Here is an 18,318-nt window from a genome sequence, read left to right on the forward strand (position 1 = left end):
TATATATATATATATATAAATAATAGCATTTAAATGATGCTTAAAAAACATTGGTAGTATATTAGCATGCTATTCTGAACACAGCCTGACTGTCCAGTCTGTGAGATGCATGCTTCGATTCTGTTCTAATGATGGCTTTGACATCACAAAGCCAACTCTAAAGAAAAAGAGTAATTGTTAATTTGAAAGAATACTCAGATAACCTTTTACACATCTGATAAAAGAATAAATGAATGATAATTCTACTCTCAGTGTTGTCTGTTCTTGGGCCGTTCCTGAGTAAAGCCTATAGCGATGTACTCTTGCGTTTCTTTTCTGTCTCATATTGAATCTCCCCGTTTCACGCCACATAATTGATCAGTTGTGGCTGATGTAAAGATGAGCACTGCTTGCTTTATCGTATTATTGATCTACAGGTGCATCTCAATAAATTAGAATGTCGTGGAAAAGTTAATTTATTTATATAAATAATATATATATATATATAGGCTGCCCTCGTCTAAGGATTTTTCTGGTCGACTAGTAGTCAGTAGTTCATTTTAAACATTAGTCGACTAATCGCAAGTTTATTAATAAACCATTTAAATCATTATAATGAGCCTTTAATTGCCTACATAGCCATAAGCGCGTACAGTAAGATGTACTGTATTCCCATAGATCAGCCGTTAAAGATCTGTCCTTCACAGACTGCGTGACTTCGCCTGTGGGTTTTTTTTTTTTTTTATTTTTTTATATATATATATATAGGCTGCCCTCGTCTAAGGATTTTTCTGGTCGACTAGTAGCTGTTCATTTTAAGCATTACTCAACTAATCGCAAGTTTATTAATAAACCATTTAAATCATGCTAATGAGCCTTTAATTGCCTACATAGCCATAAGCGCGTACAGTAAGATGTACTGTATTACCATAGATCAGCCGTTAAAGATCTGTCCATCACAGACTGCGTGACTTCGCCTGTGGGTTTTTGTTTTTTTTATTTATAATTTTTTTTCTGCGACTAATACAATTTTGGTCGACCAAGCCTCCTCTGGTTGACTAATGATTAGTCGACTATTAGGGGGCAGCCCTAATATATTATATATATTTATATAAATTCATTTTAGTTAAAGTTGTAGTAATTTTCTTGTGTTTTTTTCTTTTTATTAGTTTATATATATATATATATACAGGTGCATCTCTATAAATTAGAATGTCGTGGAAAAGTTCATTTATTTAAGTAATTAAACTCAAATTGTGAAACTCGTGTGTGTGTGTGTGTGTGTGTTTGCAGTGCTTTTCCACACTGCTGAGCTGACCTCATTTCACTTTGGTTTACTTTAAGATTTGCGTTTGATGTACAAATTTTTAATGTTCAATGAATTTCAGTGGTGGTTTAATTGGATTCACCTTCTGCAAGTTTGTCATTGTAATTGCTTAAAACCGTGCACAGGGGGTTTAATTTTAGAGGGTGCTGGTGTCGCGTTGAGTGACGCCTGTTACATTTATTCTCCTTCTTTCACCCAGCTGGTTTTCCTTTCTTCCCCTCGTTGTCATTCTGTCGGCTCATCTGACTTATCAGAAGAAACGTGTGTGATGCGATGGGCAGCTGCGTATTTTTCCTCCTGTGTTCTCTCATATGAAATTTTCATAAGAACAGTCTGTCAAATCTTGATTGACAAATTATTTTCAGAGGTGAGGCTTCTGTAGGTGCAAATAGGCACAGAGTCTGACTGTTAAGAGCACATATAATCCTTCACCTAAAAATGGCAATTCTTTCACCATTTACTCACCTTCATGTCATCTGAACCAAATTAGATTTTTTTTGTGGAATGCAAAAGGTGTTTGGTTCCCAAAGGACACTGCTGCCGATGAAAGGCATCATTTGAATGCATGCACTGTCATAGCATCTGCCATTTGCAGAAACGTTAGATGCATTTATAGCAAGCGTGTACCATTATGTCCACTACTGTTCAAGAGTTTGAGCTCGTAAGCTTTTTTTAAAAATGTTTTTCTTTTATAGAAGTCTCTTACGCTTACAAAGTCTACATTTATTTTATCAGAAATACAGTAAATCTGTAATATTGTAAAATATTATTATTACAATTTAAAATAAGTACTACCAAAAAGAACAGCATTTATATGAAATAGAATATTTTTTGTAACACTTTAAAAGACATTACTGTTACTTTTGATAATTTTAATGCACCCTTGGTTAATAAAAGTATGAATTTCTTTCGGGGAAAAAATAACTAACCCTAAACATTTGAGAGGATAGTATGGATTCAAAATGTTTGCAAGAAATAAAATGCATAAAAATAATCAATGCATGTTTTATACAGTGTCTTTCACTAAACAGAAATACAATTAAATTATTGAACGTTTTCTTTCGAAAACTTTAACGAACGGTTTGGCACGATGTGGGGGTGAGTGTAGAACTTGTGTTTATAGTTCAACTATTGTTTTAATATTCACACAGACACAAACTCACTCTGGTCTTGCTTCAAGGAAACAGGTTGACACATTTTCATGGTTGAATGTTTTAATATTCTGTAGGCATATTCATCTAAACAGCAGTGCACTAGAATCTCCTTTCAATTTCCCACATTGCACAGCTTGTTGGTGTGCTATATGCAGTATTTCATAAGTGAAGAGCTTACTTGGGACATACGTAGACGGCGTGCCCACGGACTGTTTACTGACCGCCTGTGTATTGCACACAAAAAATGTCAAGAGCTTTCTCAAACGTTGAGCTCCAATCTGATTGCTTGGCTTGACGCAATTTCCGAAAGTCAGAGTGCACAGGTTTATATCGGTGCAACGGGAAACAAACTCATTGGTTTGCTTCGGGAAGAACTAAACACTGCATTTGTTCAAGTTTTTGACAGTCAAAAGTTTCATTTGAGACACTTAGTTAGCAAGCAGACCTTTGTTTTCATCCCATTTCAGATTTACACGCCTCCAAATGTCACATTAAGGAAAAGCTAACTGTGTTTGACGGTTAACGTGTCAGTCAGGCGCCCTCTTTCTGTCTAAGCGGGTGATTCTTGGCCAGAATAAGCTGCTGTGTGTACAAGACTTTGATCAGTAGCCTAAAGTCTGGATATGACTTATTTAGAGGTTTATGTAGTACTTGTAAGAGCTTTTCCAAGTTTAGTAAGAACAGAAAACTTTTGATAAGTCGGGCAGGGAAAGCCGCTGCATGTGTGTAACTAGGAAAGCATGAAAGAGCAAACCGGATTTCAGCAGAATTGGCTGTTGTGTGTGTATGTGTGTCTGTTGATACAAATCCCCAAGTGCACAAGAGCAAGATTTCTGCCCGTTTAAGTGAACTTTTGAGTTGTCCCTCTTAGTAACTCCATCTGCAGTTATAAGAAAGCGTAGTGACCTCCTGCTGTTCTCCGTGATAACTAACACCCTGTCTTTGTCATCCGAGATTTTTCAGCTGTGCTCCCTGAATCACAGAGGGAGAGGAGGATCAGACAGGAGACGAAGGCTTGTGGGAATGGAGAGTCATTTTGTTCTTTCCTTCTAAAGTTCACTAGTTTCTTGCTCCAAAAATAGTTTTATATAATAATTTTCAAACCTAAAGCAACACAAGCATGCACTGTAATTCTGGAATAATTTGCATCTATGCATTTCATGTTCATTTTTATCCAAATTGTCATGCATTGCATTTTAAAGTATGCATTTTATCATTTCATTTGACTGGGAATCGAACCTATGACAGTGATGTTTCTAACACTATGCCCTATGTTTAGTGTATATATACAGACTATTGTTCAAAAGCTTTGGGTTGGTAAGATTTTTTTTAAATATAAGAAGTCTCTTCTGCTCACCAAGGTTGCATTTATTTGTTCAAAAATACATAAATTGTAATATTGTCAAATATTATTACAATTTAAAATAGTTGTTTTCTATTTAAATATATATATTAAAATATAATTTATTCCTGTGATGCAAAGCTGAATTTTCAGCATCATTACTCCAGTCTTCAGTGTCACATGAATTTAGGCCTAGGCGATAAAACGGTATCGATATTTATCGATGGTACACCTTCTTCGGTATCGATAAAAAAATTGTTCGATATAGCGCACGATATAGGCACGTGCTATGAGTGATGCAGACCGCACACACAAACACGAACACGTGCTGAAATGAGTGCTGTGCCTGCCTGTGATGAGGAGATTGTGAATAAAGAATGAATATTAGTCGAAATTAAAATAAACATTTGCATTTGAACGTTAGGTGTGCATCAGGGAGCGTCATCAGTGGCGTGCGAGATACAGTGATGATGTAAGTGACGTTGTTGCATTTTAATGCTTTGTTAGTCTACTCTAGCCCACGAGACGCGCCGCGGCTACGTTATTCATTCAAAATATTAGAGAAATATAGAAGCTCAATGCGGAGAAGATCTTCAATGGGTTAAAACCAAAACCAAGCCATTCACACAGAACGCATATTCAGCGCATTTTTTAGACGGACAAATATGACTGCCGCACTCGCGTCTCACAGAAGAGATGTATAGAAAGCCATGCAAAGTTAAAACTGTTTAAACTTTTAGAAAACACGTCACGAATTTGTGGAGGTTTATTCCTTTTTCACTGCGTCTCATATGTTTTTAAATGCAGTTTATGTGAATGGCGCTTCGGCTCTTTGGATTAAGCAATGCATAAATACATGATGCTGTTTTGTTCATAAATGTTTATGCAATTTACGAAATTATATTTGATTTTTATGAGTTCATTTAGACGTAATGCACGTTTTTATAGAGTTACTTCCTTGCGTTGTAAATTTAAATGCGCTGCATTATTTTGCTCATTGTGGCCTCGGGAGATAATTAGACCTATACAATAAAGACCTATTTAATCTGCATATAAAACATTAGAAATTAGATATTTGTTTAATTTTTATTGTGTTTGTTAAAACAAAAAAATATTTGTTGTTTGTCTCAATAAATTGTGTTAATTATAAATACAGTGGTTAAATAAAAAAAAAAATAACGAACAATATGAAACATTATATCGTTGATACATTTTTTAGCTATATCCCCCAGCCCTACACATGATCCTTCTAATAGAAATAATTCTAATATGTTGATTTGATGCTCAAGAAACGTTTCTAATTATTATCAATGTTGAAAACAGTTGTGCTGCTTAATTTTTGTTGAAACTGTAATACTTTTTTTTTTAAGGTTTTAAGGATAAATAGAAAGATGCAGATTTATTTTAAAAAATAAATATTTTGTAACGTTATATATGTCTTTACTGTCACTCTGTCACTTTGCATTCTTGCTGAATAAAATAAAAAGTTTGTAAGCAAAAAAATAAATATGATGCAGACTTTTAAATGGTAATATACATGTACTTGTACATTGTAAATATGTTTGTTTGCATGTTAACATCATTGTGCACAGATTTCAGAACTAGATCTTTTTGCTGTTTTTCTTGCTTTATAAATTATAGATTTTATTATATGGGGTAGGGTGGGTATTATTTACAGCTGCCCTTTGCCAAAACTGAATGTCGAATAAGCCAACACATCATTCCCCCACGTCTCCACGTCTCCTCCTGCTACCTCCAGAGAACATACATTTAACCCAAGTTAAGTCCGTGTTGGGGAGTCGCTAATAAAATGTAGCGATGCTACTAACTTAAAGGGGTGGTTGATTGCAATTTCACTTTTTTAATGTTAGTTAGTGTGTAATGTTGCTGTTTGAGCATAAACAATATCTGCAAAGTTGCGGTGCTGAAAGTTCAATGCAAATGGAGATATCGTGTTTTAAAATTCTGGACAAAAATTCTGCCTATAAAAACAGCTCGTAGCGGCTCGTTATTTCCTGGGTTTGTGACATCACAAACCCAGACAAACCCCACCCCTGGGAACATGCAACGAAGGGGGCGAGGTCATGCTGCGCTGCTTTAGAAAAGAGGAAGAGAAAACTAGAGGTGCACATAAAAATCTATTCATATATGAATCGTGATTCTGTCTTCTAACGATTCTAATGGATTCACAAGTTTCAAAATCAATGTTCTAAAGCAGCGGTTCTTAATACTGTTCCTCGCGTCCCCCTGCTCTGCACACGCTCTGCATCTCTCTCGCTCTCTCTCGCTCTCTCTCGCTCTCTCTCTCTCATTCTGCTCAGCTCCAACAACATCACGTATTTCTGAGGGAGGGGCTTCATAAAAGCAGGAAATGATCAGCGCGTTTATGGGAGAAGGGACAGAGCGGTGTGGAATAAAGGTAAATTATGTGAAAAATAATGTGAGAAGATCTTCAATGGGTTAAAACCAAAACCAAGCCATTCACACAGAACGCATATTCAGCGCATTTTTTAGACGGACAAATATGACTGCCGCACTCGCGTCTCACAGAAGAGATGTATAGAAAGCCATGCAAAGTTAAAACTGTTTAAACTTTTAGAAAACACGTCACGAATTTGTGGAGGTTTATTCCTTTTTCACTGCGTCTCATATGTTTTTAAATGCAGTTTATGTGAATGGCGCTTCGGCTCTTTGGATTAAGCAATGCATAAATACATGATGCTGTTTTGTTCATAAATGTTTATGCAATTTACGAAATTATATTTGATTTTTATGAGTTCATTTAGACGTAATGCACGTTTTTATAGAGTTACTTCCTTGCGTTGTAAATTTAAATGCGCTGCATTATTTTGCTCATTGTGGCCTCGGGAGATAATTAGACCTATACAATAAAGACCTATTTAATCTGCATATAAAACATTAGAAATTAGATATTTGTTTAATTTTTATTGTGTTTGTTAAAACAAAAAAATATTTGTTGTTTGTCTCAATAAATTGTTTTAATTATAAATACAGTGGTTAAATGTAAAAAAACAAATTATATTGCTTTGTTTTAAAAAAGGTTGTAAAAATGTCAATAATTATCAATAACGAACAATATGAAACATTATATCGTTGATACATTTTTTAGCTATATCCCCCAGCCCTACACATGATCCTTCTAATAGAAATAATTCTAATATGTTGATTTGATGCTCAAGAAACGTTTCTAATTATTATCAATGTTGAAAACAGTTGTGCTGCTTAATTTTTGTTGAAACTGTAATACTTTTTTTTTTAAGGATTCTGTGATAAATAGAAAGATGCAGATTTATTTTAAAAAATAAATATTTTGTAACGTTATATATGTCTTTACTGTCACTTTTGACCAATGCATTCTTGCTGAATAAAATAAAAAGTTTGTAAGCAAAAAAATAAATATGATGCAGACTTTTAAATGGTAATATACATGTACTTGTACATTGTAAATATGTTTGTTTGCATGTTAACATCATTGTGCACAGATTTCAGAACTAGATCTTTTTGCTGTTTTTCTTGCTTTATAAATTATAGATTTTATTATATGATTTGAGTATTGAAACTGACATTATGTTTTCAAAGTACATCAAGCCCTATATTTCAAAAGATCAAAGAAGATCCGATTTTTCAGGATATGACCCGGAAAGACTCCTGACTAAAACTGAGGACAAGAGACTGTATTTCAACCAAAGCATGTTTGTGATCTCTGTTCTGTTTGTGTTCATCAGAGGTCCAAAAGGAGTGTGGACGATGGAGGAGAGAGGTGAGACACCTCACTTTAACACCACGTTTGAGGACGCGCGTCCCAGCCTGACTCACATGGCCCTGCTGCAGCTGCAGAGGACAGGACACCTCAAATACCTCATCAGCCAGAACGTAGACGGCCTTCACCTGCGCTCCGGCTTCCCCAGGTAATGATGGATATTACACACCAGTCTGATTGGCTCGCTTCATGCCGTTCCCACGTCTCTCATACCGTTTCGATTAAAGTTCTGACCTCTGTCCTGCATGTGATGTCAGATGTGTCAAGTCAAGTCACCTTTATTTATATAGCGCTTTTAACAATACAGATTGTGTCAAAGCAACTGAACAGCATTATTTAGGAAAATAGTGTGTCAATAATGCAAAATGACAATAGTAAACACTCATTTTTCAGTTAAAGACAGTTCATCATTGAATTCAGTGATGTCAACATCCAGCTCAATTCAGTTTAAATAGTATCTTTGCAATCATTTGCAATCAAGTCAACGGTATCGCTGGAAATTAAGTGTCCCCAAGTAAGCAAGCCAGAGGCGTCATGTCATGTTAATTAGCTCTTTTAATTTTCTCTTCCCACAAATGAATGCTATCAGCATGTCTTGTTCTAGGCAAATGACTTGAAGCTGTTAATGTTGAATTTAGCATGTTTTATTCAGGCAGACGTAATTAAAAGCCCTCAGTCATAATCTTGTATTGTATTGTTTTATTGTTTTGTTATTTGTCCGGCTTATTATCGTTAAATAAAACTCTTAAAGGAACACTCCACTTTTTTTGAAAATAGGCTCATTTTCCAACTCCCCTAGAGTTAAATAGTTGAGTTTTACCGTTTTCGAATCCATTCAGCCGATCTCCAGGTCTGGCGGTAGCACTTTTAGCTTAGCTTAGCATAGATCATTGAATCTGATTAGACTGTTAGCATCTCGCTCAAAAATGACCAAAGAGTTCCTATATTTTTCCTATTTAAAACATGACTCTTCTGTAGTTGCATCGTGTACGAAGACCGACGGAAAATGAAACATTTCGATTTTCTAGGCCCATATGGCTAGGAACTATACTCATTCCGGCATAATAATCAAGGAACTTTGCTGCCGTACCATGGGTGCAGCAGGTGCAATGATATTACGCAGCGCCTGAAAATAGGCTAACTTCCGTCAACATAACCAACATGACCACCTGCTTGCACAGGGAGCGTGCCTTCCGTTGGAAGTTACCTAGCTGGGGACTATTTTCAGGCACTGTGTAATATCATTGCAAATCTCTTGCAATGAATTGCAAATTTCATAAACATAGTATATGAAAAATACAAAAATAACTGATTTGAAAATAAACTAGGCCATTATAATGGAAATGACAAAACTAGAAATTACAAAAACACAAATTACTAAAAATGTAATCAAATATACAAATAAAAACGAATCCAATAATAATAATAATAAAAATTATAATAGTATAAGAATAATACTAAAATAACACTGATTTGTATATAAACTAATCGAAATGTCATAACTAAAAGAAATGTCAACACAAAAATTATTAAAATTTTCATTAAAATTAAAATTGAAAATATAAAAATAAAAACAAAGTCAGTACTAAAACTAATTAAAGTACTAAAATAACTAAAACTTAATAAAAAATAAAAACAACTAACAGAAATGACAGAAACACACAAATTACTAAAACTTTAATTAAAAAGAAAACTGAAAATATAAAAATAAAAACTAATTAAAAATATTAATAAAACTCTAATAGTATATCAGTTATACTAAAATATTGATTTGAACTGATATAAACAACCCACAGTCATTTGCATATATCCGACAGAACTGTCATCATTTTCTCATCCTTTCTTTAATTGCTTCTTTTTCTCTCATTTTTGATTTTGATTCATTACTCATTCTTCTGTTCTTATTGGGTTTGTTTACTTCTCTCTGTATCTGCTAGGGATCGATTGTCAGAGCTGCACGGGAACATGTTTGTTGAAGAATGTGAGAAGTGCGGCAAGTATGTAATCGTTCTCTGAACGTGGTAGTGAAGTCTGTCTGCACACGTCAAGAGCAAGAATAACCACATCTTCTGATGCAGTTTAACTAGTACAAGACATTCAGGACTGTTTTAAACTGGTTGCTTTGTTACTGGTTGGCAAGGGTAGATAATGATGTAAAAAGACAGACTTTAAATGATTTATTTGACAAGCAAGCTACAGTGGTGGACACTACCTTCAGTCTAACTTAAGTTTGTTTCAGCAAAGTTTCAAATAACTTAAAAAAGAACACAAATCTAATTTGTAGGTGAAGTATGTAATTTTGTATGTTAAATATGTTGTCTTAGTTTAAAGCAAAATTCTAGATTCGTTACAGGTTAAGCTCAGTCAAAAGCATTTGTGGTTCATTACCACACACATTATTTCCATTTGTCCCTGCTTTAAAAAAGAAATCAATCAATTAATTAATTAATAATGATAATAAGCTAAACATATTCCAGTGGACATTAATGGGGCCAGTCTGTAAAGATTAAAATGCTTTGTTTCCTCATCAAAGCAGATTTGGAGAAATGTACTGTATCATTACATCACTTGCTCACCAATGGATCCTCTGCAGTGAATGGGTGCCGTCAGAATCAGAGTCCAAACAGCTGATAAAGACTTAACAATAATCCGCAAGTAATCCACACCACTTGTGGTTTGTGATGTTTTTATCAGCTGTTTGGACTCTCATTCTGACGGCACCCATTTACTGCAGAGGATTTATTAGTGAGCAAGTGATGCAATGCTACATTTCTCCAAATCTGTTCCCATGAAGAAACAAACTCATCTACATCTTGGATTGTGTTGACTGAAATATTCCTCTGATCTTCAAAGATTTTATAAACTGTAAGACATTTTGTAGGTTGACTTAGCGCTGTTTGAAAACTTTCAAAACATTGCTGTTTATTTGTCAAATTCTGATTTAAAATCGAATCCCACACAAAATATAATCCCACCAGTTGTGGGCAGAAACATAGGTAAATAAAGAACACAAAATCTATTTACAGAAAAGTCTTTGATGAATTTACAGTCTCCAAAAACATTGATTCAGGTTTATTTTTCTAGTGCACACTGCATGTTTGACATTGAACATGTGCAGTATTGATTGTGTATGTGCATCATAGCTCTGTGTCTAACAGATAAAGCCTGTGAGAATGCTGAGCTATTGATCACTCACACAAATCTCTATCGAAAGAGGCAGTGGGTCATGTGCAGGTACTGTCACAGCGATAAGCACTTGTGCCCTGGGCTGTTTCAGGCAATATGTTCGGGACACTGTAATTGGAGTGATGGGTCTGAAGCCAACCGGACGCTACTGCGATGTCACACGCTCAAGAGGACTCCGATCTTGCAGGTGATTGCACCGTTTTAGAGGAATGAACCATAACAGGTCCATCATGATTTTCCGTGATGGTGGGAGCCAGCCAAATTCATGCCTCTCACACACAATTTATTAGGGAATGTATTATTTAGTATATGTCTATAGTAAAAAAATATATACATGTAGTGTCACATCTCTCTACCCAAGCTCCAACAAAACGCTATCGTTCAAAAGTTTGGCATCCATCCATAAGATTTTTGTTTGTTTGTTTTTAAAGACGTCTCTTCTGCTCAACAAGGTGGCATTTATTTGATAAGCAGTAACGTGAAATATTATTACAATTTAAAATGACAGTTTTCTATTGTAATGCATTTAAAAATGCAATGTATTCCTGTGATGCAAAGCTGAATTTGCTGCTCAAAAAAAACCCATTTCTGATTATTATCAGTGTTGAAAACAGTTGTTAGACAAATAAAAAGGCGTTTTTTTCAGCGGCTAACATTGGATGACGGACATTAGTAGAGCTGTTAGAAGCCTGCTAGTGTCTGTATGTGCTGAGGGCCCTCAGGAGTCCTAGTGGTCAGCTCACACTGTTTGCATCGAGGGACCTGCTTATTTGTCATTGGCAGTCTCAGGCTGTGCTTCCTATGGCTTTAATGGCTTCTGGCAGTCTGAGGCCCCAGGGCACCGGCCCCTTCGCTTCATAATCCAGCCCTGAGCGTCCTCAGACATTGCAGCAGGCATGTGTTACACCTTCAGAAACTAGATTTAGAAAAATCTTAAAATTCCAAGAAGTCCGGTGTACGGGCGCTCTCATATGTGCAGAATGCTGTCAAAGATTATGTCATACTTATGGGCTAAAATTAAAAACAAACTCCATATTTGACACATTTTTGTGGAGTTTGACTAATTTTTTTTTTTTAATGGTTTTAGGTTTAGTTAATGATAATAGCCCTGGTAATCACAAACGACTGTAAGTCACTAGTCAAAACAGGTAATTGATATTGACATTGATGCGCTGATTTCTTAAATTCACATGCTGCCTCACGAAAACAGTACAACAAGATTAAACTCACAAAGACCTCTGTCTGACGTATCTATACATAAAACATTATAAAAATAGCAAGCACGCACCCTGCGCTTACGCCCCCTCAGATTTCTGTGCCTGTCATGAGCTGTTCGGTCTCATCACCTTGTGTTTCTCTGCAGAGGGAAGCTGATCAGCACTATATTGGACTGGGAGGACTCACTGCCTGACAGAGACCTGAGTAGAGCTGATGAAGCATGTCGGTAAGGAAGAGAAATATCCTGAGAATGAGAAGGTGTGATCAACAATACAGCGAGAAGGCCATTATATAGGGAATCAAGAATGGTGCTCGTTAAAAACGAGGCAAGTAGCGATTACAGGTCTAAAATAAGATTAGGGATTGACAGGGGAATTAAGGAAAAGCAATTCAGAGGCATTTACTAACTTTACTATTCCTTTTATGTATAACTTTTGACTAGTTGATTGCTGGGGTATTACAGTTAAATAGAATAAAACCATTATTATTATTATTTTTTGATTACTTGAAATAAAATGCCCATTAACTAACACTAAAATAAATATATATACACACAGTGGGTACGGAAAGTATTCAGACCCCCTTAAATTTTTCACTCTTTGTTATATTGCAGCCATTTGCTAAAATCATTTAAGTTAATTTTTTTTCCTCATTAATGTACACACAGCACCCCATATTGACAGAAAAACACAGAATTGTTGACATTTATGCAGATTTATTAAAAAAGAAAATCTGAAATATCACATGGTCCTAAGTATTCAGACCCTTTGCTCAGTATTTAGTAGAAACACCCTTTTGATCTAATACAGCCATGAGTCTTTTGGGGAAAGATGCAACAAGTTTTTCACACCTGAATTTGGGGATCCTCTGCCATCACAGCAGGAAGTACAGAGCAGTAAATCATGATTTTAGGTTAAGATATTGCAAAACTACGATGAATTATTGACATAATTTATACATATGTGCTTCTGTAGCCAAACTTCAACTGTATATTCCAGCAATGATAGATTATAGACTTCATATCCGTACATCAGATTGATCTCACTTCCTGTACAACGCTGTTGACCATCAAGCTTGTTGATGTGTTGCATGCAGATGGTTTAGTTTATCAAAACTCTTTTAATTACTTCTAACTGCTTCAGTTTCAGGTCAAATTAATAGATAGGAGTGCTCAGTCTTGATCATTGTATCAACAGCACCAGATCCAGCTTAATCATTTTACAGCGAATGTACTGCAGTCTCACAAGACTCAGCACAGAGACACACACGCATACAAAACATCCCGCAACACCTGCTGCACGTCTGACCCGCGACTGTCCTCTGGGCTTCCACATGCTTTCAAAATCCACTGGAAAGCTTGAAAGAAAAGAAATGTGACCTTGGAAGTAGAAAGCGCTTGAATGTGGGTTTTTTCTGTCTTTATTGTAATGCACAACAGTTACAATTTAAGTCCCTCCAGTGATTTTATTGAATATAATATGTTTGATAATTTGTTTAGCCTGTCAGGAGTTCAGTTTAGGGCACAGTACTACAAAGCTGCATGTGTCTTTCTGTAATATAACTGTTTCCTAGTTTACATTGAACATTGGAATGTGTGTTATTAAAGGAATAGTTCACCTAAAAATGTAAATGTACTCACCCTCAGGCCATCCAAGATGGTGATGAGTTGGTTTCTTCATCAGAACAGATTTGGAGAAATGTAGCAATACATCACTTTCTCACCAATGGATCCTCTGCAGTGAATGGGTGCCGTCAGAATGAGTCCAAACAGCTGATAAAAACAATCAAGTCCATAATAACGCTTACACCAGCAAAAAAATGTATTTATTTAGAACCTTTTTGACTTGTAAACGGTGCTTGATCTGTGCATATTGCTCTCCTGATTCAGACGAGAAAACTTTTTCACTGGAGAAAGCGATATTATGGATAGAAGCAACAGTTTGAATTTAAAGACGTCTTAAAGGTGCAGTAAGCCATTTCTGAGAAACGCTGTTGATATTTGAAATCACCAAAACAAACACGCCTCTATTTAAAAGGATCACACCCCTATTTTGATAGCTCCGCCCCCAAATTCACAAACATGCTGTGCAACACAGGCACCTCCCCCATCACGGGTGAACACGCCCCTTATTGCTGATTGGCTACAAGTGTGTTTTGGTGCTCAGTCCGATCCACTTCCAACAGTGTTTCAGAACAGAAATCGCTTGCTGCTCCTTTAATGATGGATTTGTTTCTTACAAACATGCAGCTTTCACAACAAGACATTAGTTGATTGGCTGGATTACTTGTGGATTATTGTGATGTTTTTATCAGCTGTTTGGACTCTGATTCTGACGGCACCCATTCACTGCAGAGGATCCATTGGTGAGCAAGTGCATAATGCTACATTTTTTCAGCTTCATTCATTGGCTATGAAACTTTTTTTGCCTGCGAAATTCATTTAAAGGTGACAGCAGCTTTACAGATATGTATTTTAAATGTGTTTTAGGTAAAAGCTTGTCTGAGCATGTAGGTTTCACAGTGGACGCACGGCACACTGAGATTGATAGCGTGATGCCGATGAGTTTCCCATGACCACATGAGATTCGAAAACCAATCAAGCACCTACGAGCTCCTGATCAGACTTTCAGAGAAGATTTGTGTTTCTCACTTTTGCTGTGTTTCACTCTTTCAATTTTCTCTCACAGTCTGAGGTCACTTGTGGTTTCTTTATAAGAAAGGTTGCAGATGTTTCTTGCCTGCTGCAGTCACTCACTACATCTGGATTTTGGATGTTGTGGTGAAAGGAAGGTTCAGCTAATCCCTTTTAGTCATGCATTTAGAAAGCTGTTCTTCGTCCAGGTCTTAGCAGTTCATGGGGAATTAATGGAGCTTTTAGTGAACCAATTTTCATTATGTTGTGTACAGGATAATTATCTCCTTACGTATAATTAATTAAACATAAGTATTGTTCTTTTGAAGAGTGTACTTTATTGTTAATGATGTTCAGCTAAAAAGAGACTTCAGACAAGCTTAGAAACGGTGATGGAAAAAAGACAGAGCTTTTGAGCTATTACAGCTGAACTCATACAGTTCATTTCAGGTCTGTGAATGTCTTACAGCCTTTTCTCCAGCATTGTTGCAAGTTGCTATTCTGTGTTGTTTTCCGCAATGTCAGGATAGCAAACAGTTCAACACTTGTGAATGGAAAAAAAAGGTAAACTAGCCATCCAACAACTGACTAGTCAACCATTTTGACCCATTCTGCTCATTTTAGAATTTTCTATATAGATTTTATTTCAAATGACCAGACAATTAATTAAACTAATTTATTATTATTATTATTGTACATAACAAAAAAGCAGTATTTTATTAATTTAAGATTATTACAATGTGTGTATTTTATTTGTGTAATTATGTTGTTAGGGTTAGGTTATATTTTCATTTAAAGTAGTGCTGTCAAACGATTAATCGCAATTAATCGCATCCAAAATAAAAGTTTTTGTTTACATAATATATGTGTGTTCTGTGTATATTTATTATGTATATATAAATACACACACATGCATGTATATATTTAAGAAAAATGTTAAGTTTATACATTTAAAATATTTAGATATATCAATTATATTAATATAAGTATATACATGGAAATATTTTCAAAATATATACTGTATGTGTGTGTATTTATATATACATAATAAATATACAAAAAACACACATGTATTATGTAAATAAAAATGTTTAATTTGCATGCGATTAATCATTTAACAGCACTAATTTAAAGTAATGTGTTTTGTTGTGTGTGTGTGTGTGTGTTTATATATACACACTGCATTTAATTTATTTAAAATGCCATAAAAGCAGTAGTGTTGTTATTTTACTATTAAAATAAATCTGAAATATAAATATTACTTTAATAATAATAAAAATATTAATAATATTAGTTTAATTACTAAAATTGCTAAAACTGAAACAAAAATAAAGCAGGATAGAGATTGTATAAAAACTACAAAACCACATTTAAAAATTACTAAAATGAAAATACAAAAATAAAAGCTAATTCAATATATTAACAAGTTATATGGTAGTAAATAATGCTAAAATAACACTGAAAGGCTGTACAAAAAATATTACATGAGACATTGTTCTGAATTGTTGCTACAATTATCATATGTCATTTATTTATTTATGTGGAATTTCTTGATTTTTCTTTTGCCTTTGGGGTGAAGTGTGACTGAGACATGTTCTTGACAGGTTTTGCATAATAATGATACAGATTTGCATCAACAAAGGAACCATGTGATGATGAATGGAATCACAATGAAACTGGATCGGAACAACAGGTTATTTGCTGTATAATGAGCACCTGAAGGTTTTAGAGTCATGAATAAAGCCTTTTATTGGTCCTCATGAAGCAGGAACAGACCGTTAAAAAGACACTCGCACTCACAGAGCTTGAATGCAGACGCTGACCAGACTGTAGCTTGATAGTTATGTGTGCATTATGACTGTAGGTGAACAAACTGAGGCCAAGACTCATGTGAACGGCACCTATTCACTGATTCTGAGAAAAGAACAACAGACCCCAGCAGCTGATGCTCCACGTCTCTTTTCACAGGCGAGCTGACTTGGCCTTGACGCTGGGAACATCTCTTCAAATTAAACCTAGCGGAGATCTGCCTCTTCTAACCAAACGCACCGGAGGGAAGCTGGTTATAGTCAACCTTCAGCCTACCAAACATGTACGTCTCACCAACACGCACTCCTTCATGGAAACAGTACCTCAAAACAGACATGAAAAAATTCATTTCAATTCAAATGTAATTAAAATGAATACTTATTTGAAATTTTTTTTCAGCATTAAATTGCTCAAAAGTGACATTATGAAGCAGCACAGCTATTTTCAACATTGATAATAATCAGAAATGTTTCTTGAGCAGCAAATCAGCATATTAGAATGGTTTCTGAAGGATCATGTGACACTGAAAATTCAGCTTTGATCACAGGAATAAATTACATTTTAAAATATATTGCAATAGAAAACAATTATTTTAAATTGTAATAATATTTCACTTTTTTTTTTTTTTACTGTATTTCTGGTCAAATAAATGTAGCTTCGGTGAGCATAAGAGACATGACATGCAGACAAAAATATATTTATCGTAACCACAAATTAGGAATTTGTTCCATAACATTGTCCTCATTTCCTCACCCATTTACAGTTGTTCCAAACCTGCATGAATTTCTTTCTTCAGTTGAACACAAAAGAAGATATTTTGAATAATGTAAGTAACTAAAATGTTTCTGGCTACATTGTTCTAATTTGTTCCCTTGTACTAATTTGTTCCCTAATTGAAACAAGGGAACAAATTAGTACAACGTGGCCATAATGTACTAAAATGAGGGAACAAATTAGTGCAACGTTGTCATAATTTCCTAAAATGAGGGAACAAATTAGCACAACATGGTCATGATTTACTAAAACCAATGAACAAATTAAGTTACAAACAAAGGAATTAACCAAGCAGTTGCTGGTCCCCATTGACATAGTATGAAAATACAATGGAAGTCGATGGGGACTAGCAGCACACTAGTGTCTTTCTCTTAGTCCTGACCGACATGAAAATACACATGCTTATGCAAACACAAGCAGCAGTTTGAAATCTGTCAGCACGTGCGCTGTAAGATTAGCGTCCTTCAAAAGCACAGCTGCGCTAAACCCCATCTGACTATTCGTGCTTATTAAAACAATTTTGATTAAAGGGGTCATATGATGCTATTTTAAAGATCATTATTTTGTGTAACAGAATATGTTGACATGCTTTAATGTTCAAAAAACACATTATTTTTCAAATACTGTACATTATCAGAGTTCCTCTATGCCCCGCCTCTCTCAAACACGTCGTTTTCAACAAAGCCCCCTCCTTTGACAAGCGCAGTCTGCTCTGATTGGCCAGCTGACCCAGTGCATTGTGATTGGCCGAACACCGCAAGCACACGTCGGAAATGTAACGCCCCTTACCATAATCGCGAGCGTCAGCTTTCAAAGTAAATATCAAGACAGTTAATAATGTCGTTATTTTTAGCATCAGTTCAAGCCCGAAAGGGTCGCGTGACAGACACAGTGATGATGCAGTACACAAGCCGCGGTTAAGACAGCTGACGTGCTATGATTTCTGACAGACAGTTCAAGTCAAGTCAAGTCACCTTTATTTAAAACTCCGCATTTGAACAGTCAATAGCAAATACTTCAACTAGTAACAAAACATACTTACAGTCGCTGATTCAGAAGCGCCAGATTGTCATAGCAAAGTCGGAATTGACCCCTTTTTTTTTTTTTTAGAAATAG

At 35.4% G+C, this 18,318-nt stretch overlaps 1 protein-coding gene across 1 annotated transcript in view; it reads left to right on the forward strand.

The window, feature by feature from the left end:
- Positions 1 to 18,318, forward strand: part of LOC107600234 (NAD-dependent protein deacetylase sirtuin-6-like) — a 27,140-nt gene that overhangs the window by 5,286 nt on the left and 3,536 nt on the right. The window contains exons 3-7 of the mRNA XM_016292081.1: positions 7,549 to 7,731; positions 9,521 to 9,580; positions 10,861 to 10,956; positions 12,133 to 12,213; positions 16,588 to 16,711. Of these exons, the coding sequence (XP_016147567.1) occupies positions 7,549 to 7,731; positions 9,521 to 9,580; positions 10,861 to 10,956; positions 12,133 to 12,213; positions 16,588 to 16,711 (544 nt within the window). The remainder of the gene's footprint in view (positions 1 to 7,548; positions 7,732 to 9,520; positions 9,581 to 10,860; positions 10,957 to 12,132; positions 12,214 to 16,587; positions 16,712 to 18,318) is intronic.

Source organism: Sinocyclocheilus grahami, unplaced genomic scaffold (genome assembly GCF_001515645.1).
Source record: "Sinocyclocheilus grahami isolate Dianchi unplaced genomic scaffold, SAMN03320097.WGS_v1.1 scaffold280.1, whole genome shotgun sequence".
Taxonomy (NCBI): Eukaryota; Metazoa; Chordata; class Actinopteri; order Cypriniformes; family Cyprinidae; genus Sinocyclocheilus; species Sinocyclocheilus grahami.